Raw genomic sequence first — 24,054 nt, 5'->3', positions numbered from 1 at the left:
AACCTTGGGTAACACTCCCTCCCTCCCCCATGGATTAATCCAAGCTAAAAAGAGGTGTTACTTTTGACTAACCCAGCCTCCATGGCCTCTTTATGAAGATGGGTTTACAAAATTTCTTCTTCACCGAAGTTTGTAGAATCTTTGGACAACACCATTGCATCCTGCTCATCGAGAGCTTTCCAACGATATAAATTTTATCTCGATTTGACCTTTGGATTGAAAGTTATGCACCATTAAAGATTATCCATTTGACTCTTGCCACATCATCAAGTGTTGCCACGTGTAGCCCACGTGTCACTGCCACATTGCCCACGATGCTTATGTCGTAAAAATTTTAATTCTATTGCAATTACTAGTTATTATTTAATATTCATCTATTTGGAGAGATTATTGTCTTCTACAATTTACATGGGCAAATACTGGATAAAACGCTATTGCAACTTCACAGAAAATTTAATCACAGGAACTAAGAAAATATTGCACACACACAAAAAACAATGAACACCAATATTTTTGGACAAATGTCCTTGGAAAGACCCCAAAGGGAAACCCAGTGCAGCAGATGAGGATTTTTATTATTTTACTTCAACAAAATCTATGACTGAAATTTTGCAACTGCTTGTCATAAATAGGCACAGCTCCGGTTATTTATTTTCTCTAGCTACCAGCACATAAAAATACCTAGAAAGGACTCAGCCTCACTTTACAAGATAACTCAGCCATCCTGAAATAATTCAGGTTCCCTCTACAAATGCGTACGACCTCAAACATGCAGCCCTGGCTAAAGGAAATTCAGCCTCACGGCCTCTAGCAAACATGACCTCTTCTGGCAACTAAACTTGGCTTGACCTCTCGGCCTCCCCTAGAAGAAATCAGGCTCAAAAACTGCCTCTCTCTCCACACATGCGAATACAAACTCAGCCTCCAGAAACCATTGCACCAGAAAAATCTTGGCCTCCTTCAGACAAATTGAACTGGCAATGTTTCCTCCCTCTGGATCTCAAAAACTAAAAGAAACTAATGAAGAACTTCTCTCTGGGAATCTTCTAATCAATCACTATTGATTCCTCATTGCTTGGTATCCTTCACGTTATCACTACGCCCTTGCTCTCACTGCAAATTTGTGTCTCGAATGTGTTCTCCAAATGCCCATCAATTTCCTCTTATAATCTCTCGTTGAGCAACTAACAGCCACAATCTAATCTCAATCAATGGCTAAGATCATCTTGACCCCATCACATGACTTTTCTAGAAGTCACTAGAGGAAAATCGATTTACCTCAATTAATCCTAATTAATTAAGCCATTTCCCTAAGTTAGACTTAGGAAAATTAATAAATTGGCTAATTAATTCTAATTAAGGCAATTTTCCTTAAAAACTTTTACTGGCTATTAGAGAAAATTAATCCAATTATGTCTCTAGCCTCATAGACACCACCTGAGACTAGAACACCTGTTCGAGCTACATAAACTAACATACGTGGCATCCACGCATCCCTAATCATACACCCATGGCACTCGCCACATCAATCAAGTTTGTGAGTCCCACTAGACCTGGCCTCTTCGAGGAAGTTCACAACTCCCTTTGTATTCAACCCACAGGAGATATCAAGGTGCACACAAAATTTGCACTTGGTAAACCTCTGAGACCCCCGGATCCCCAGATACATCCAGTTTCGAGCATCACCTCGCCCATCTTGGGCTTGCTCCTTTACAACTTATACCATGGAGCCCACAAGCCTTCACATAACTACCACAGCTATCGAGACATCCATGCCATGCTAGCATAATCTACCACGTCCCATAGTTCCACATCACCCTTCTTACGCCTTGTCATGTTGATGTTACACCAATGTTATAGTCACATCACCCACGTCACACCGATGTAATAGTCACGTCACCCTACCACACGGCATCCGCTAGTGATGCCATGTGTCATCCAAAAATCAACCACTTGGCTATCCCAAAGGGTCGTTTATGCCTGCCACATGCCATATTAATAGTGTGACACGTCATCAACTTAGTTACATCATCCTCCTGCAATGTCCACATAGCCTTACCCAACCTCGTGGCGGTTGCCACCTCAACCTTGCTAGCGAGTCCCACTGGGCCTGAACCTTATGGTTTTTGCAAAAAGTTCATCTTATATCTGATCCTTAGGGAAATCCAGGTATGCACAAAATTTTCACTATGGCCAACTCACCAAACCCCTAGACCACTACAACTTCCCAAGTGCATCCAGCGTTGGCCCACACCCAAGTTTTTCCATGGCGCATACCATGCCTTTTTACCTTGAATGCCAGATATTTCCACTGACTAAAAAATCCAGCCCCAAGCCCACGTTTTGGACTACCCACCTTTGCACTTAGCCCTCACCCCCAAATGTCCTAGATCCCGGATACATATGCCGCTTAACAATACATCCATCTTCGGGCCAGGCTATCACCAAGGGCCCCACCCCAGATTTCATTCAAAATTCGGCTCTCATACATATCCGATTCCTCACCTTTGATTCCCAAAATGGGCCCCGCCCCGAATATAACTCGTCCTACCTTTTTGTGATATATCTATCCGAATTGATTTGAATCTGGTACCTCTCCTCAAATGCAAATAGGCAAACGTCTTGGATGTATGGATTTCTAAATACATCCGTCAACCGTGCAATGTATCCGACCTAGATACGAACTAGCTCTAAGCCTCATCCGACCCTAGATACAAGTCATGGGACTTATCTAGCCCCAGATACAAGTCCTGGAAAAGGACCTATTTGGCCCCGAATACAACTTTTGTCAAGACATAGAATTTATAAGGTATTTCCAGAGATTTTACCCAGCTTTCCTTGATGCCCAGTGCAGCTCAGAACACTGACCTCTATAGGAATGAAAACCTTATTTCCACACTAACTTTCAGATATCATCCATGGACATAATATAATCCAATAAAACCATAAGCATGCCTACTACCAAGCACTGAAAACAAACCAAGCTATGAACAACACTACTATGTTATTCAAGCACAATAAAAGTATATTAACCCACATAATGAATTTCACACACTACTATCGAATCCCCTGATAAAACATTCGTGGCAATATCATTATTCCCTTTACCAAAAAGGAAAATCAATAGTCTCAAACAATCAACAATCCATGAAATTCTTATCATGCCAAACAGTGGAAAACATAACAACAACTTAGTTGTGCACACCAAGCATCCTTACAAACCATGTAAGTAACTTTGTAGTTCATAAAAGTATCAGCAACCACAGGGATCTGCAAGTTCCTCAAAGCATGAGAAAATCACATATACATCTCATCAAAGACAACCAAGAATAACTTATTTCTCCATGAGCAGTGTTGATACTGTTGATTTTTGTGTAGCTTGGGAGGTACTCCAAGCCCTAGTGTTTGAGGGTTGAGGTCAAATCGCCACAAGTAGGCTTGCGGGCTCAGAAACCAAGCCTAGGGTTTTGCACCCAATCGTGTTTGGGGCAATTCCGGAAGCACATTTCTACATGTGATGGCATGAGACGATTAAGGGATGAAAGGAGAATCCAACGCTTCGAGAATCGTTGAATTTCAAGTTGTAGAAGTGGAGAAATGAATTTTTGAAGTTGGCAAATAATTATTGATTTTCAAGTCATGTAGGCTTGAAGTAAAATTTAACCAATAGATGTGTCTCTTCACTAATTCGTTGGAGCCCCTTTATTGGCTATAAATAAAGGGTGATTTGATGAGTTATAGGCATCCATTCGAGCAACATCATATCAAGGAAAAAGAGCTTTGAGATTGTCCTAGCCGCAGCAAAGAAGAGAGGCCCTAGACAACATGGAGGTCTGAATTTCTGTGATGGAGGCCGAGTGAGCTGCAGGAGCAGCAGATTGTCTTTGGGTTGAAAAGAGGGTCAAGACTATTGTTCTAGAGGTCGAGTAGCCTTGCTGGTGGGCCGAGCTGCTTAGGGTCAAAACGTTGTGTGTTGGAGTGTGTTTGGGCACCGAAAAGGGGGACTGTCTCACGGTTTTAGGGTTGTTGTGCTAGGCCGCAAGCCATAGCACACAGCTAGGCTTGTTTGTGGGTTGTTAAGGGTTAACTAGTGCCCTAAGCAAGCAGCGTGGGTGAGGAGGAGACCTTTGAGGGTATGTTGCAGCCCTTAAAGGGCTTGTTTGGGGACTGTCAAGAGGGTTTAGGGCTACAGCACGTGCCCTAACCAGGGTTGTCACAAACGCAGAAGCAAACACCATTACAATAGTGTTTTGGAGGGGTGTTGGGTCCTTGATTTGTGGACCAGTGTGTGGATAAGTTGATGGACTGCTTGTAGGAAGCCTTAGGAATTGTTTGGAGGAGCCCACGTGGATTGTTGGGAGGCCTACCAAGCAACCAAGGTGACAACAGGCACATCAGATTGGAAGACAAGAGGATAGCAGCAAGGAGAGTTGCAGATGGACTCTTGTATGACAGTTGGATAGATGTCCTAGGTGAGGACATGATTGGTGCCTAGATTTGTGTAATAGCTCCTCTATTGCAGAATTAAAGGGCAGATTGGTGAAGTCTGTGGGCAACCATGTGTAAGGGTTTCCCAGGTGTGGGGATGCCCTAACTAGGTGTAGATGCTACAGCGTGGACTTGGTCTCTCGTGGACTGTTGGAGGGCAGCGTGGGAGAAGACCAAGTGTCAATGTGATTGGGCACTTATGGTCTGCTGAAGGACAGCGTGATAGTGTCCAAATTGGAGCCCCGTGAGCAACACCTTGATGGACAAAGGTGGTTGCGAGAGACGCAGTTGATGAGCTCAAGGGTCTGATCAACCAAGAGTAGTTTATGGAGCCCGAAACTTGTGTGTGGAGAAGGGAAGATGGGCAGTCCTCCTAGCCCGTATTCATTGTGGGAGATGGACATCTTGCAGTGATAGGTGGCAACTCTCTGTGCCCTATGTTGGTCTTCATCGAAGCATCACAGGAAGACCATAGTGGGCTAAAGTCCCTGAGTAGTTGAGGAGCAGCAGTAGGCAGTTGAGAGTTGTTCACAAGAGGAGCTGTGAACAACTCGACAAGAGTCTCGATGTGTTGTGGCCTTGATGGATGAAGACACAACTAGAGAGCAAATTGGATAGTTGAGATTCAGTGGCCAGATGGACTTGGAGCATTGATAGAGGCAAGAGTTGCAGATCGGGAGCCGAAGGACCGTGCATGTACAGGGTACGACTGAGAGGAGCTAAGAGAGCACGCTACATCAGCCAGAAGAGTATCTTGTTTAGGGTAGATTGGTCATCGATGGACTAACACCAAGCCCCAGTTTGTATCTTGTACTAGTGGATGTATGAGGGCCATTATTGTTGTATTATATGTTGTTTAATATAATGAATTTAGGTTGAAAATTGTAAAAAGTTGTCTATATTCTGTACATGTGTGATTTACTAATGTTTATATTATGTTGTGCAAAGTAGTATCATTGAGACTCTTGGTTTGGTAGCGTCAGGGATTTTAAGATTCTAACCTAGACCCAAGATCGTGGAAATTCAACAAATACATTCATTGTTAAAACCCATAACAACATCATTCTTCACTTATAGTTCAACATACATATTTACATAAGTAAATACACTTATTTGTATAGCTTGAATGATTGGCAACTAAGGGAGGGACTTCAGCAACTAAGGGAGGGACTTCAACTCTTCACCCAACCATAGGCTAGCGACATTGCAATCTTTCTTGCAGCTGACCACCCACGAGCCAAATTCAAACTCTGACAAGTTATGTGCTCAAGGGAATTCACACCAATGCCAATCAATAAGATCACAGAGGAATCCAAAGCTCATCTCGTCTCCACATGCTTAATACAAGATCATATCCCATAGTCTCCACTTGCTCAACAGGGATCCAAAACACATTATATTTCCACCTGCTAACCCTGCAGGTATCCAAAACACACAGAGTTCCCCCCACTCTGCCAAATAGGAATCCAAAGCACACAGTGTTTCCCCCTGCTCAACCCTGCAGGTCCCCAGAATATGCACAGTGTCTCCCCCTTTTCTTTTTCTAATCATCTCTTCACTCTCGTGCTCCCGCTCTTGCGCCAATGTTGCTCCCAAGCATCCTCCTACCGCGAGCTCTCTCGCAATCATAGTATGCCCTCTTTCCACTTACAGATCATAGTTCTCATGCAAATTCCTGCATATCAAAGCATATCGCTCCCGCACATTCGCAGCTTACCACCCAAGTGCCAAACATGCAAATCAATCCCCCCACATTCTCTTTCTTGTCAGACTTTTCTTCCACTGACCCTCTTCTCCACTCTTTTGTGTTGACCACCCAACACGCCCCTTGAGGGTAGAGGTGTTATAGGGTTTGTCCTCAACTCAGGAAGCCCATACTCCACCTCCCTGCCTGTTGTGCAAGCCATTAAACCCAATCAAAAAACTGGTGGCATATTAAATACATAGCCTGAGTTTAACCACCTCCCAAGCAACTCCTCCTCAAACTTTGAATCTGCATCCACTCCTCTCAGCCAATCATTGTTTATATTTCCACATTATTTACATGAATTACAATTCATAGCAATATATACAAGAGGGGTAGCAAAAAGGGTTGTCACAGGCGAGGGCAATCCTATTAAGCAATCCTCTCTAGTGGGTTTTTAACTTTGTAGTCTATCTTGATTGACCAAGAGACCACCTATCCTTCGATATTAGTCTCCCCCCCCCCAACCAAATCTATTATTCCAAGTGACCGACCAAGGAGGGTCATTCTTCTTGATATCTTATCATCATTAATATTCCATTGACTCCATCGCCCTTGAATATAAGCAATAATCTTCTCATCCCTCCATCATCAATATTTCATTTTTCTCTTAAACTCGACTTGATTACTAGGGTTACTTGTGATATCACCCCGATCCTTATTGCTTATGCCTAGTGACTTTTAGAGAAGAACCCCTCGAAACCAGACGAGAGGCATCCTAAAGAGGCAAAGGTAGGTTGACGAGGTGATAGTGGGTGAGCTATTGAGGTTCCACTTGGATTGTACGGTGCAGCTTGGAGCTTTCACCATTCTAGCGTACAATTTGAGCAGTAACATTTTTGGCACCATTGCCAAGGATAAAACTCAATCAACCTAGTATTTCAACAACAACTATGGATGTTTTTCTCAACACTCTTGCATGGCAACTCCATGAAGGAATGAAGCCCCTGTTCCTTGCAACCTTTGAAGACTTTGTTGGATGTAGAGTTGAGCACATCCAACAGCTGTGAAGGCTCGAGAAGCAAGCTCATCTTGATGACTCCATCAGGGCATTTCATAAGGTACGATTAGTATTCATTGCAAATTTTTATTTTCAGCCTTACCTTGAATTTTTACATCTAAAGAAAAATGGAGCTTCCCCCATGTACAACACAATGCTATGCTTTGGTTGACTTTTCAAGATGTTGGGGTTTTGCCCATGAGCGTCATTGCATAGATTTAGACGAAATTATGGGATTCAATGGATATGGTGATTTAGTCCCGCAACATATACATGTATTTATGGTATTCATCCACAGCAATGCCCTCTTTTATGAAGACACTGTAATGAAAAAATTTTCCCTCAGCTTGACGCGACATACAAGGGGTTGGTTGGTTCAACAACCATGGCAAGGGGACATTCATGTCTTTTGCAGAATTTTTGTAGACATTTTTAATGCATTGGGGTTATGATGGTGAGTATTGATTTCCTGTTGTTCAAAATGTCAAAATTTTCTTTCTATGACAAAAGCTCATTGAAGAAGCTCCTCGACCTCCTATGGAAGATACTGAGAACAATTCGTGTGTAGAAAAGGAGGCAACAAGACAGATGGTAGAGCTTGATCATGGAGAATCCATCCCAGAAAATCAAATCCATGATGATGTACAGCTAGACAGTAAAGAGCTTTTAATGCAGAAATTTGATAATGGTAGCCTCGCCCAAGCAATGGATAATATTTGCAGCCCAAAATTTCATAAAGAACTTCCCAATACCAAGCTTCAAGAAGAAATCAAATGTGGGAAATAAATGGTGGCAGCAATGTTTATATTTTCCTCCTTCCAGTAAGCCCAACCATTGCAGCTCTTATGGGGAGAATTGTTGAAAATAAGATTTCAGATCTAAGTCTGCAATTTGCAGCCCCTTACGTGAAGAAAAAATCAGCATTTTCAACCATCTAGAAACTGAAGGGATAGATGTCCAAAGAATAAACAAACAAAAAACAGAATTGTGCTACAGAGACATTTATTTCAGATCTGCAATATCATGATGATGTGATGGAATTTTCAGATTTGAGCAGCAGCTATATTAGCACATTTCAATAATATATTGACAAATCAAGTGGCAACTTCTTTCTATTTGCAGGTTCACTAGAAGATATAGCTGTTACTCAAGTGCCCAGATGCACTTTTAGCCTGATGGTCATAAAGATTTTAGCACACAAACATCAAATTTTCAGTGTGTTTGTTTTACATGATGATCAAGCACAAAGGAAGAAGGCAGTGGATTGATGCATTGCTAAAGTGGTTGCATGGGATCTTTGATTTCACCTAGCAGTGCTGCTTCAAGCATGTTAGAGTAGGATGGGAAATGAATAATCCATTTGGACAGTAGTTGCAGCACTTTGTTTGCTTTTTGTTGTTGTCGATGTACAGTGATGAGATTATGGAATTCTCACATCCTCCCGAATGGATCACATGTTCCACAATTGGTGACAGTTGTTACCCCTCCTAGAGGGTACACACAGTTAAATTCTTCACTTTTATTCAGCAAGATGGGTTGGAGATAGGACTATTCTTGGCTATTTTTCATGTTTCCCAAGTCACTTCACAGATCCCAATGCAGAGAGGTCTCGAGACCAAAATTCAACAGTGACTCAAAATGTTCATCAAGAGGCATACTTGACATGCCATGTTGAAATTTCAGCAAAAAGAGGTTCTATCGAACAAAACCAATCCTCCAAGATGGCCATACTCTCTCTCCTAGCCACGTGGGGGATAAAAATAGTTGAAGAAGGTCATTCCTTGACAAGCATAGGCAAACTTTTATTTCAAAGTTGAAGAAAATCACGCTACGGACAAAACCTAGATGCCAGAATCCATCAATCAATCAAGGCATTACCCATGCAAGCCAAAATGATCATTCCCAGTTCACACACAACAAATTTAACTAATCTTTGTTACCCACCAAAATGGCTAACCGCATAGGAGAAAACTTTTCTCCTACATTTGACAGCCAGCCAGATAGTCAGCCAACCAGCTGTTGATTTTTGTGTAGCATCGGGAGATATTCCTGCTGCCAGGAGGCCTCCTAAGTCAGCCTGGGAAAAATATGAAATTTAAAATTAAAATTCTAATTTTGGGGCTTCATGTAGGCTCCAAAATGTCAAGTAGGCCCCACCATGAAAGGGTGACTCTTGGTCAAATTCACACCATTTGACTAGTATATATACACAATGAGAGTTCCTCATTTCGACCACTCACTCACAACATATCTTCTCAAGCAGCCGCAGAAAGGAGGATGAATTGACTAAGTTTGACCAAATCTGAGTTTGACCAAGTTTGACCATCAACGGAGGATGATCACAATATAGGTTTGACTGCAGATCTTGACCGCAGGTCAAAGTTGACCGCAGGCCGAAATTGACCACAGGTCCAAGCTCAACCACAAGCCAAACTTCTGACTGTCGACCAGCGTTGACTTCTTTGTTCTTGGGTGGTTTGACCAGCATTGACTAGCTAGTATTTGAGCAGAAGTTTCAAAAGGAAGCTATTCTAAAACCAGAGGGAGCTAAGGAGAAAATCTTTGTCTATTTCAAATACTATTACAGATAACAGTGATGTTTGGTTAGTGGATAGTGGTGCCTCTAGGCACATGACTAGCTTTCGAGAAGTTCTCACAGATTTGACAGAAAGAGATTCAGCATTAAAGGTGGAACTTGGAGACAATGCCAAGTATGCGGTAAAATAAGTTGGATCAGCTTTGTTTCAGTTGGAGTCCGGAAACTCTCTACACAGGAAAGAAGTTTTATTTGTATCAGGATTGAAGAAGAATCTGCTCTCTATCTCAGCATTGGATGATAGAGATTATAGAGTTGCATTTTTGGGTGGACAAATTCTTATATGGTCTAAGGGCTCAAGCATAGACTCTGCAAAAGAGATTGGTGTTCGAGAGGGAGGAGTATACAGATTGATAGGACGACCAGCCCAAGCATTGGTCCATGATAGTATCAATTTATGTGAAATATGGCATCAAAGATTTGCTCACTTACATTTTTGCTCACTTACATTATAGGGCTTTGCCAACATTAAGAAAGATGGTTACAAGTCTTCCAGAGCTTCAGATTGAGCATGATGGCATCTACAAGGGTTGTGTACTTGGTAAAAATACCAAGGGTTCTTTTTCAGGCAGTGATAGTAGATCCAAGGAGATATTTGATCTAGTACATTCAGATGTATGCAGACCTATGCCTGCAACTTCCTTGGGTGGCTACTTGTACTACGTAACATTCATTGATGGTTTCTCCCGAAAGTTTTGGATCTACTTTATGAAAACCAAGGATGAGGTCTTCAGCAAGTTCCAGGAATATCAGGCACAACTAAAGAACTTGACAGGAAGGAAAATCAAAGTCTTGAGATCAGATAATGGAGGAGATTATGCATCAAAGGAATTCGGTGATTTTTGCAAGGAGGCAGGAATCAAGAGGGAGTGGATTGTTCCTTACAATCCTCAACAGAATGGAGTAGCAGAAAGGAAGAACAGAACCATTGTGGAAGCAGTGAAGGCGATGATTCATGATCATGATCTACCCATGTTCTTATGGGCAAAAGCTGCCAGCACAGTTGCTTATGTTCAGATCCAGAGTCCTCACCGAATATTAGAAGATAAGACTCTTGAGGAAGCACACACAGGAGTGAAACCGGGGGTCAGTCATTTGAGGATCTTTGGTTGTCCAGTATATGTTCACGTGCCCAAGGAGAAGAGGAAGAAGTTGGAACCTTCTAGGAAGAAGAGTACTTTTGTGGGATATAGTGAGACTTCAAAGGCATACCGGATCTACATTCTAGAATGACATCAGATCGAGGTCAACCAAGATATCACTTTTGATGAGGTAGCCTTCAAGAAGTCCAAAGAGTCCCACATGGATATTGATGATGACCAAGAGGCTCCAAGAAATGCAGGTACAGGTCCCTCTAGACCAATTACTCATCCTTCAAATGATCAGGAGGAGTCAGTAGAACCACCAAGAGATGTTGTTGTGGCTAGGAAGAGACCAACATGGATTCGTGATACTTTACAAGATGCAAAAGGACATGCAACACCTAGAGGTACATTGAGGGAGAGTAAACGACCACTGAGGTACTAAGGTTATATGGCATTGATGAGCCACATCATTGATTCCCAACCTTCGAGTTATGAGGAGGCAACAGGCCAGTAGGTTTGGAAGGATGCCATGATGGAGTATCAGTCAGTCATGAAGAATGATGTGTGGGAGATAGTTTCGAGACTAGAGGGGAAGTCAGTGGTGACTTCCAAGTGGATCTATAAGATCAAGCATGCAGCAGATGGCAGCATTGAGAAGTACAAAGCAAGATTCGTAGCGAAAGGGTTCTCCCAGAAAGAGCGAGTAGATATGACGAGACATTTACTCCAATTGCTAGGTACACTTCTATTAGAACCATTGTTTCTCTTACTTTTGTTATGGGTTGGAAGATACGCCAGATGGATGTAAATACGCCAGTCCTCAATGGTGTAATAAAGGAGGAAGTGTACATAGAGCAACCTCAGGGCTTTGAGGTACATGGGAAGAAGTCCCATGTTTGCATATTGAAGAAGGCTTTGTATGGAGTCTAGACTCAAGCAAGCACCCAAGGCTTGATATTCCAAGATTAATGAATATCTGATGAGTTTGGGGTTCACCAAGAGTGATGCGGATCCTAACCTTTACTTCATGATTGTTAATGGTGATCCTTTAATCTTGGTGCTATATGTTGATGATCTGTTCCTTATTGGGACAAAGAAACTCATCATTAGGTGCAAGAGGGAGTTGGCCTCAAAGTTTGAGATGAAGGATAACGTCCTGATGCACTATTTCTTAGGAAAGGAGGTGTGGCAACAATCCGGTGAGATTTTCCTTAGACAAGGGAAGTACATTGTTAAGATCTTGAAGAGATTTAGTATGACAGACTACAAGTCCATGGCTACACCTATGTTGACCAATCTGAAGAAGCTAAGTGATTCTGCTTTAGATTCAAATTTGGTGGATCCCACTATGTATAGGCAATTGATTAGATCCTTGATGTTCCTAGTTAACACCAAGCCAAACATTTGTTTTGCAATAAACACCCTAAGCCAGTATATGGTTGAACCGAGGCAAATACAGTGGGTTGTGGCAAAACATGCATTGAGGTATTTACCTGGTGCAGTTGGATATGGCTTGAGATATGTCTCAGGTGGTGAAGTGAAACTGCAAGGATATATGGATTCAAATTGGTCGAGAGTGCAGAAGACAGGAAGAGCACATCAGGATGTTGCTTCAACCTAGGATATGCTATTATATCTTGGTTTAGCAGGATGCAAACTTCAGTCGCACTCAGTACAGCGGAGGTAGAGTACATTGTAGCTAGTGCTGCAAGTCAGGAAGCAATGTGGCTTTGGAAGCTACTTGCAGGAAAATTTGATCAGGAGCTTGAGTCGGTCATGATATTTTGTGATAATCAAAGTTGTGTCGAGCTTTCAGAGAATCCATTTTTTCATGACAGGTCAAAGCATATTGAGATCAAATATCACTTCATCTGAGACATGGTGCAGAGAGGAGCAATGGAGCTCCAGTACATATCCACAGATGAGTAGATTGTTGACATTCTCACCAAGCCTCTGTCTAGAGTGAAGTTTGTATACTTCAGAGATAAGCTGGGCGTGGTGCAGAATGTCTCCTTCATTGAGAGGGAGGGTTGATGTCTTTACATAAATTAGGAGTAGACCATCTCCTGAAGCCATAAAGGACTTTGGCTAGGTCATAAAGGACTTTGACCAGGAGAGATGGATACATTCACCTTTGAAGTCAGAAGGACTTGGCTAGGTCATAAAGGACTTTGACCAGAAAGGTGAATGGCCCAAGGCAATTACCAGGACAAATTACAAGATTGGACAAATCTTCTCCTAAGAAGCCAAAAGGATTTGGCTACCAAAAGGACTTGGCTAGGTCATAAAGGACTTTGACCAGAGGAGATAGATGTAATTCACTTGAAAAGCCATAAAGGACTTTTGTTGGGTGAATGGTCCAAGGGAAGATTCTCTTTTGAGAAACCAAAAGGACTCGGTTGCCAGAAGGACTTGAATAGGTCATAAACGACTTTGACCAAAGGAGATTAATACGTTTACCTAAGGAGCCATAAAGGACTTTGGCCAGAGGTAAAAGGCCCTAGATACTCACATTGCTCACTCCAAGATATCTAATGAAGATTAGGAGGAACCATTGCACTCCCACAAGCCATCCGCCTTTGTATGTCTCTCTCCTACTATCTAAGAGTGCAAGGAAGAAACTCATGATGGAGGACTATCCCAAAGCACTAAAAGAAGAGCTCATCCATGGTGTGTCTCATCATCTCAAGGAAGAGACTTGTTGCTACTATTTGGGAGTGAAGGATTGACTATTGGAAGGTCAAGCATTGTCTCAACAACTAAGTTGACAACTCTACAAAGGTCTCATCAAAAGGAGGCAAGAAACCCCTTAACATCTCATGGGCTAGAATGTTGTTATTGGCTACCAAATACCATGTGTCCCTATCTCTTAGAAGCATCAAAAAAAAGAATGCAATCATCCTAATGGTGTCTAGTCGAGAGGTGTTAATTTTCTTGCAAACAAACCTAGCAGATAACTAATCTATTGAATGAATGCACAACTACATTATTATTATTAAATTAGAAGAAGCAAAATATAACCAATCTCACAAAAATGACACAAAAAATTATGCCCAATCAAATTAGTTCATCAATACAATATTCAAAACTTACTTGGGCTCTTATCCTAGCATAATGGCCCAACAGAGGAAATACATGTACAACCACTGGATCTAATCCAATTGATCAACCCTCCTTGGCTAATTTGGATCTCCTTGCAACCCCCCTTCCTTGGACCCAACACGCTAGAGTATTACACTCCTCACTAAGATGTCTCTCTCAATCTTGTGTTGTTTTATGTTGCACAGTTACTTGGGAATGGGAGTAGAAGCGGGAAGCCACATTTTCAAAAGCTTCCGGGTCAGGAGTGAATTTGTAATATATATTTTTATATATTTTGATGCATATATGTCAACAAAAGCATGTAGAATGATGAATTAGATATAAAAAGCATAAAAACATGGATTAAACCATATAACATCAATCATCTGGAAGTTATAATCTTCATCAACCACGTCCACAAGTTACAAGTTCTCATTTACATTGCATGTAAGGGTGCATGTAACCAAAATAGCATCGAGTGCAATCCATCTCTAAACCGAAAATACATCAACAAATAGGCTCTAGATGGCCTCTAGCATCCAAAAAAGTCATGCTACAACAAATAACTACATATCATCAAAACCATTGCCTATCTTGGGATCTTTGTCATTAATATCACCCTCTAAGCAATTAGCATAAGATAGAAAAAATGTAGCTTGTCAAGTCAAGATTTTGTTTGAGTGATGGGTACAATTTTTAGTATGGTCATGATAGAGGAGTTTGACAACCAATGTCACTAACATCAAGGTACATAGAGGGCTTGGTGCTCTTGATTAAATACGAGTCATACCCTAGTACAAGACAAAATCCAATGGAAACATTGCAATCCCCCCAATCCTAAAATCCTAAAAAACTGATAAGTCTGTTGGATTTTGGGTGAGATTTGAAATTCTACTTTCCCCATATGAAATCCAATGATGTCGGAACCACTCTCAAACATCCTGAGTCATTTCATGGTAATGTTAAAAATTTAAGTAAAAGGATGAAAATGAAATATAAAAGAGAATGTCACTTTTACTTTAGGAATTTGACATTACCATGAATTGCATATCAATACTAGGGCCATAATCTTGAATATTAGGTTGCCCTACTCAAAAACTCTTGTTTCTTTGAAAAAAATTGTGATTGGAACATCTTTGTGACAAAAATTTTGTGAAAAAACCAAGGAGCGATTTTTTTTTGCCGGAGAACACTCCGAGAGGAATTCGAAAGGAGGGGAGCCGCCCCCGCATAGCCCTGGTATGGTGTGCCTTCTCCTTCTCCTTAGCCTTGCTTTTATAACTTTTCATTGAGCTAAATCCGTAATTCTAATTTCCATAGTTATTGATGCCCAAGATTGGATTTCACCTCACTTGAGATCAAGGGCCGATATTAAAACATAATTATAAAGTAAATGCTTTACTTTTTCTGATGTTTCTTTAGCTCAATAAGGCAACATAACGCTTAAGCTAAAACTTAGGCAAAGTTACAAATGCAACTAGCTCACACTAGAGCAAGTGTCGAAGGAGACTTTGGGCGACCTCTGTTAGACTTTCTTGAACCCAACACCCGGTATTCGATTCCCAACAATTATTAGCAGAACAAATACACAGCTAGATTCCTAACACATGCAAATATAGCGGAAATAAAAGAAAAGATTACTCGATTTGAATCACATGCATAAATAGATTCCTCCCAATCAACAGTCTTCATCAATAAATTAATCACAGAACTTACTTGGGCTCCCATACCAAGGATGATGGCCCAAATAAGCAAATACAATATTGATCACTAGCCTCACTGCACTCTCTCGGACCCAACACATGCTCACTGAGAATCCTCTCTCAATCTTGTGTTGTTGTTGTGTCTTAGCACCTCACTTTAGGCTCAATTAATAACTTTTCTAAGCTGAGATTGACAACCAAAATTAGCTTGCCAAGTTAACTAAATATAAGTGACATTACTTTAGTAAATAATCCTATCTTTAGCTTTCTCTATTTTAACTCCAGTACAAGTCATAAATTTAGCTTCCCTTACATGCACATCTCATGCATGTCATATGCAACACACCAACGTATGTGCAACTCACTTGCACACTCTACATGTCAAATGCAAGCTCCTAACAAGGTAAATCAAGGTCCTTCTAGTGAAGACACAAGACTAGAAGTACCTTCTAAGCTACAAAACTCAACACTCCCTCTTAGCGAGGGAGGTACTTCTAGAAGAACCTCCTCCCCCTGAATCTGTCTCCAAGCCCATCATGTTATCTGTTGTTGCAGTTGTTGCTCCCTTTGAACTAGAAGAGTTCCCTACTACCTACTGCGGAATCTGATTTGAAGACCTATTGCTTCCAACCATGCTCCTAAGAACCTGATCCTAAGCATCTAAAAATGTCTTATCATACCAATTGGGGCTCCTAACAATACCTAAAGAACCACTCTTCCTTGCCACCTGCTCCCTCTCAGCAATTGAGATTGATCATGTATCCAACATCCCCTCAGATATACCCACAAGATATCCCAGCAACTTGTATGACTACCCCAGTCTGATGCCAAGCAGTACAGTTGCATCCAAGGTTGCTCCTTTGAATATAGAAGCATATGTCCAACCCAAAACAAAAATCTATATCCAACATCCTCCAAAGCTAATACTAAGAGCATGTGTACCATCAACCTTAGAACAAACAACATCCTTGTCACCTCCATAAATCCTCCTGACTCTAGTTGGAATCTGACACATCCAACCCCCTTCACTAGATGCATGGTACTAATCCCACTAAACACACTACAATCTAAGCCTGTCTCTAAAATACTGCGGAACACTAACCTCATCCCCATCATGTCACTAGACGCTCTATTGTCCACTAGCCATAACCCACTGTCCTCATACATAATAGTACTCCTGTCATAAACACAGGCAACTGGAGAAAAAAAAAATTCTCAAATTTCTCTATAAAGTCATCAATCTCAGTTGATGTTGATGCAGCCACCTGATCCTCCTTCTTCTTGTATGGACATTGGCTCGCATAGTGACTAGTCTTGTGACACGCAAAGCACTTCACTTTGCTCATGTCCTTCACGGAAGCAGATCCCCCACTTCCCTTTACTTTACTTTTGCCCTTTCCAACAAGAGCAAAATTCTCCTCATCATCATTTCCATCATGTTGGTCTGCAGTTTTCGAACTTATCTGTGTCTCCTCCTGTACGAAGTCATACCACAATCTATCCCAATTGTGCAGATTTTTCTGTCCAATGATCCCATCAACAAAGGCATCCCATTTCGAAGGAAAGCCACTCAAGGCTAATCTAACCAACTCTTCACTATCAATAGTTTCCCCCACTGTTGCCAAATCATCTCTAATCTGAGTGATCCTAGTTAGGTATGATGCAACTGTGTCAGTTTCAGACATCTTGGCATTTCTCAATTTCTCCTTCAACACCATCTTCCTATTTTGGTTTGTACTCTGGTACAACTTGGTTAAGGATGCCCACATCTCATAGGCATACTTCTTCCCCGTCACATGAGGTATAACATGGTCTCTAATGGAGTCCAATATTATTCTCTTGGCCTTCACGTTTTTCTTATTAAACTCAGTCAATAGAGTAGGATCCACGGGAATTGGGACAACCTTCTCCACGATGTCCCACAACTCTTGCTCCTCAAATAACTGAACAATATGCTCCATCCACGAGTTAAAATTTCCTACCTCATCCAACCTATCTTTGTAACGTAGCCCAATAGCCGTCTATGTCAAACCAACCAACAATTAACTTTCTCTTTGTTGCAATTCGCGAACAACCTCGGCTAGACTCTATCACGCTACACCTATTGCCCTGACTCTAGTCCACGTTAGTCCCGCACACTGTCCCTGTCGGTGACAATCCTCACGTGGCTGTGGTAGCAACAACTCGTCGTGACACGCTTCTGTTGGCGGTAATCTCTGCCCCAAACAACTAGGTTTGACGTTCACACTAAGGATTGTTCCATGACCTCTATAAACTCTTGCACGTGCTAGTCTCCTTTTCCTCTACCATGCCTGTGCTTGACCACCCCTGATTGTGCTAGCTGTCATCTAGGTTACACGCACTCTTTGTCACGGTTGCGAACCTTATCGACAGCCAAATTTTCATGCGCTCTATCACTTGGAATCGATACAGTCCTATTAATTGCTACAATCGTGCTCAGCGTCAATCAAACAATGGTGCCACACAACTGTGCCTTGTGTTGTCGGCCTTGATAGTCGTTGCAACCTCTATTAACTTTCAGCCCCCCTGATCTACCGCGAATGCTTTCCACATTCCCTCACGTGACCCCAATTTGTGGTGGTGGTTGAGCCGTATTGGTTGATGTGTCTCCATTATCGGCCTGCTCTGCGAGTGTCTACTATGGCCCAACGCCTCGTGCCTCTACGTTGACCATGGTCCTTATCGATTGAGCATTTTGAGTCTATGGCAGCTCAATTTCCTACGTTGTCTCTTGGTCGTGTTCGGCCATGTTCATCGTTCGCTTGCTAGGACCCCTGCTTTGTTGTTGTCCGCAGAGACTTTCCCTACAAATGGTCCGAAGTCTACTGCAATTGCAGCTGTGTCGATTGGTCGGCTAGCTACCAACTACTTCGGCGGGTGAGTGGCGACCCAATCGATTGTGGCAACTAGGTCAACCTGTCAGCCACCTAGTCGACCAAGCCTTCTTTGTTTTATTTTTTCTATTTTATTTTAAATGACCCTTTTCCTTTCTCTTTTTACATGCTTTTTTTCTTTGCACGAAAAAAATAAATAAATTGCCTGTAAAAAAAAACTTCTCGAACCCTTAAAAAGAAATCTCACCACCTTAAAAAAAATTATGTTCGTATGATCTCAACCAACCTGGCTCTAATGATTTGATACGAACCCTGAACTGTAATTCCAAGATCAATTGAGAGTTTCAGCTCTGATACCATGTTAGACTTTCCCAAACCCATCATCCAGTATTCAATTTCCAACAATTATTAGTGGAATGAATACATGGCCAAATTCCTAACACATAAAAAAATAGTAGAAACAAAGAAAAGATTACTCGATCTTAATCACACACATAAACAGATTTCTGCCCAATCAACAGTTCTTCATTAATAAATTAATCACAGAACTTACTTGGGCTCTCGTACCAGGGATAATGGCCCAACTAAGAAAATACAATACTGATCACCAGCCTCACTGCACTCTCTCGGACCCAACACAAGCTCACTGAGAATCCTCTTTCAATCCTGTGTTGTTGTTATGTCTTAGCACCTCACTTTAGGCTCAATTTATAACTTTTCTAAGCTAAGATTGACGGCCAAAATTAGCTCATCAAGTTAACTGAAGATAAGTGACATTACTTTAGTTAACTATCCTATCTTTAGCTTTCTCTACTTTAACTCAAGTACAAGTCATAAATTTAGATCTCCTTACATGCACATCTCATGCATGTCATATGTAACACATCAACATGCATCCAACTCACTTGAACACTTTGCATGTTGAATGCAAGCTCCTAACGAGGAAAATCAAGATCCTTCTAGTCAAGACACAAGACTAGAAGTACCTTCCAAGCTACAAAACTCAACAATTTATGCATGCCTAGACACTTAGGCCTGTGCAAAAGTACCTGCCCGAGCTACAAACATCAACATTCCCTCTTAGCAAGGGAGGTACTTCTACCCCCTGGAACTAACTTCAATCCTAGAACTGCACACGTTGCCATGGTTGCTCCCTTTGAAATTGAAGCCTATCATATCACTTAGTCTGGAAACATCTTGGAAGTCCTGTTCCTCTTGGCCTGGTTTCTAGAAGCCTCCTACTCTTGAACATTGGGTAAGGTCATCTAATACCAAGAGACCTTCTTGACAGATTTGGAGTAATTTGCCGATTAACCATCCCCTCCTAAACCTAAAGGGTGACTCTCTTTGAACTGCTAAACCTTCGAAGCCTCCCACTCCCTGTCCTCCATCACTACTCTACATCTCCTTGTGGTCCCTTTATTAAGTCCTTCTAGTAGCCACAAGAAACCTACGAGTGTATAATCTACAAAGATCTTCCTCATGGATCTGTCTCCCTCTAAGGGTTGACCTCCACCAATCTTGCTAACAAACTTGGTAAACTCTATTGGCTAACCTTACCAACTATTACCAGCTCTACCAGCCACTACTGGCTCGTGCCAATCATGGAAATTCCTATGCCCAGCATCTCTACACCATGTTTAATAATTCCTCTCACGGCCCCTTGCTAGTTATTGCATCCTACAGCCACTCAATCATGCCCAGCGTGGTACTCTAACTATGGCATGATCCTCAGCGGCTCGACCTTTAACACCTTGCTTCCTATGTCAGCTAGTCGTCCTCCAATGCCTTGAACGGGGCCCACTCATCCAGTTGTTTCTTTAGCCCAGCCAGCACTCTCAGGTCAGGCTCAACCCTAGCCACCAACCCATCGACGACCAAGGTGGACCGTGGCACCCAGCCCTCGCATGAGGGCAATGGAGGTGGCCCAACTAGCAATGAGTGCCCACACTTCGTCACCATGATGATTGCTCAACGCCATTGGATCCCCAAGCCCGACATATTGGACGCAGTACTTAGCCACCTAGAACCAAGCGTAGTTGACCATGTTGTTTATCCATGTTGTGCCACGAAACCCAGAGAACATCCTGTGTTTGACACTCATGCCAGTACTAGACAGCGAGGCACTCTCAAACAATTTCTCAACCCAACGGCACGCATGCTCATATTCTTCTTTGAATGAGGGCAACCTCTAATAGAGAGGCTAGTTTCCACATATCTTGACATGGCCAACCATTGCATGAGGAGGGATCTAAATACTCCATTTTTATATTATTTCTTTGACTTGTCATAGAGTTAGCTAGCAAATAAAAAAAAATCATTTCAAAAGAGTAGAGATTCCTTCAATAAAGAGGAGCTTGCTTTCCATTTTGATGGTTGTTGAGAATTTGGAGATTGAGAAACTCCCCCCGGGCTACATTTATACATCATACTCTTGAAGTTTAATGGAAGATTGGAGGTATAGCATCGACTTTATGTGAGGACTTTTTAATGTTTGCAATTCTTTTACATGTTGTTTATTGTCGTAGGAAACCCTTGTAACTTGTTTTGAAGGCCTTGCAATGGAGTATCTACCATTTGGATAATATAATGTGAGGATATAATCCTTCTTATATTAGTTGTTGTCATGTTGACCTTACATCTAACAGACCGATTTGCTGTTAGAATCATATGGCATCACCTTCATAGCAATGTTCTAAAATGGCACCCCTGGCTTTCCAAGGATAATCTTGTGCAGTAGTTTTCAACAAGTTAAGGTTGGCTTCTAGCATGCATAGCAGCCCTTGTTGCCTTACATCTTAGATTCAAACTTCCTAGACTCCATTTAGCCCAAGATTGACTAGACACTAGTCTTGGGGCTTTTCACCATCTTTTAGTTCTCACCCCACTTACTTATCTGTCTAACTACAACATTTGTTTCGTTAAGGCTTACTCTTCAATAATCCCCTTGTGCCTCCATTCCATAGGCATAGCAATCCTAATTAGGAAGGCCCCCTTGAGTTGGAGAACAGCCAACCATAAGTGAGAGGAAGAGCTACTAAGGTGACGGTGAGTAACCTTCCTAAGTTGCACAAGACTACTCCTTGGTGCGTGGGACTTTGCATCATATAGGTTGCTGGCTTTGTTGTAACATGTTCCACGTGGATCTTATGCATAGAGAGGGGCATATAGACTTGTTTTGCATACCTATATCACATACTCTTTGCTGAAAGTTCCAGGGCAGGTGCTGCATTTAATGATTAGCCCTCATTATTATCAGATCAAACCTCCCCTTCCTGAACCCATTGTAATTCCTGGCATGCAACTTAATAAATCCCCCTGTCCTCGTTAGTGTTATTTTCATGACGTGGCTCATTTTTGGCTCTCTGAATCTGACTGGCCCATGAAGGGCTCCTGTCATTTTTTTCTCAACCCATTTATAGAATGTCCTTAAATCAGTCCACCATTAGTGAACCGCTTAAGCAATTACTTGTAATAGCGCTGAGTAAAAAGGTGGAGAGGGTGTACCTCACCTGGATGCAGAAGGAATTGGAGTCTCTCGCAATGGGTTTGGATGAGCGGGTTTAGCCCTTCCTATCATTGCCAAAGATCCGCAAAGAATTGCCAGGCATATCATTCACAGTTGCTTCCAGGACCATTACTTACGGACTGTGTAGAGACCTGCAGCAGACCTTGAGATGGGTTTGGATGAGCGGGTTTAGCCCTTCCTATCATTGCCAAAGATCCGCAAAGAATTGCCAGGCATATCATTCACAGTTGCTTCCAGGACCATTACTTACGGACTGTGTAGAGACCTGCAGCAGACCTTGAGAGATTTGTGCGAGGTGAATTGGGCAAGCGAACTCCAGCAGGGCAATGAGAGAATCCCGACGAAGTGACTCCAGCAGGGCATAGAGAGGATCCCCGAGATAGATGCAGCATCGCTCACCCAACTACTCTGCGTGGTGTGAGGTGGTGCATACACCGGTTATCTACATTCAGCCAGCAACAAATCACGTCTGAGGCCAAAGCACTGGATCTTTTGAGGTAAGGGTGATCAGCAGAATCTAAAGATCAGTTATAGATCTACTCAGAGAATAATTCTCCTCTCCTCCCTGGTTTTCTTGTTTACACTGAATCTATATATTTATGTTTGTGAATTGTTGGAATTTAACAACTGCTAAGTAGTCTGTTTATTGATTTTATTACGAGTATTAAAAAAATTATAACAGCCTGCGTTGCATAACATGAAAGGGAAATTTTGACAATTCACAGACCAACATTTTTGGTAAAAACCAAAATTATTAGTCAAGATCTCCTAACAAAGTTACCTATGTAGCTAAATAATCTCACAAACTTCCAATGACCAGATCCCAAACTTGAAATTCTTACGAGTATGAGATAAATTTGACGATTATATTCGTTGAATATTATTCAAATTTGATAGAAAGTTGGATTTTCAGACGGTATTGAGCAAGCCCTCTTATAGGAAAAGAGAAAAGAAATTCATGTTCAGGATTGAAAATGTGGTAGCGGTAGACATTAGATCACATGGGTATATGAGATTCAGGACTAAAAACATGCCCACAATAAAATCAATTGAAAAAACGAGAAAAAAAGAAGTTGAGAATATGAATATTATTACAGACCTGTTGTTCGGTGCGAGCGAGGCATTTTCTAACAATTTCACCCTCCAAAGCACGCCTCTCCTCCAGGGTGAGGTATTCGTAATATTGAGCAAGTCTAGTCTGGCCCTGCTTGTTCACCAACAACACAAATCTGATCGTCATTTTCTCAGAGATCAACTTCGCCAAAATGCAAGGTCTTCAATATTTAGGAGCCAGAATTTGTTCCAGCTGCTGCCTTTCACGGTGTTTCCAATCTCTGCAACATAAATTTGCTTTATTTTATTTTTAGGAAGATTTTTATTAATTTATGAATTATGTACAGATATCAAACCTCTTATTTAAAACGCCTATCGTTCGATAACATGTGCTTTCCGACATATTATGCGAACGAGGTAGTTCAAAGGAGTTTTGTATTTTACTAAATGCATTTAATCTAAAATTTAATTTATTTAGTTTATATATTACGAAGTATATTTTTTATCTAACATATATAGATATGAAGTTAAGAGGAATCTTAAAAAGTTGATTAAATTGTTAGTGTGGATTATATATACTTAATATTAAGATACATATTGAGTTAACATAATGGTTGAATGGTTTAGAGTGAAAATGTTTATTTTTTTATTCTTTCTCTCTTCTGTTTAGTGTGGCTATTTTTTCCTAAAGAATAATTTCTTAAAATTCTTTTTCTTCTCCAAAATCTTTAAGTGGTGAGTAACCTTAAAGAACTTGGTGGGAATGGATCTCATAACCTCACATTGGAATTGTGCTTTTGGCAATATGGCCAATCAAACAAAATTATCACCAGGGAATATGTGACCAACTTTTTATGTGGTTACCAATTTAATGGTTAAAGACCTATGGACTAAGATCATATTGCTCAGCTAAGTCGTTC

The 24,054-nt window shown here is 41.4% G+C and overlaps 1 protein-coding gene across 1 annotated transcript in view; it reads right to left on the bottom strand.

Moving 5' to 3' along the window:
- The window catches only part of LOC149257617 (SNARE-like superfamily protein), a 121,065-nt gene extending 97,585 nt beyond the window's left edge, over positions 1-23,480 (bottom strand). Inside the window, exon 1 of the mRNA XM_089414453.1 lies at positions 23,181-23,480. Coding sequence (XP_089270579.1) covers positions 23,181-23,321 — 141 coding nt within the window. The 5' untranslated portion in view covers positions 23,322-23,480. The remainder of the gene's footprint in view (positions 1-23,180) is intronic.
- Between the last annotated feature and the right edge of the window lie 574 nt (positions 23,481-24,054).

This window comes from Pinus tabuliformis, chromosome 6 (assembly GCF_031772625.1).
Source record: "Pinus tabuliformis cultivar Carrire ecotype Pingquan chromosome 6, CPIR1, whole genome shotgun sequence".
Classification (NCBI taxonomy): Eukaryota; Viridiplantae; Streptophyta; class Pinopsida; order Pinales; family Pinaceae; genus Pinus; species Pinus tabuliformis.
Note: the sequence above shows the minus strand (reverse complement) of the source record. Positions and strands in the feature narration are given on the sequence as shown.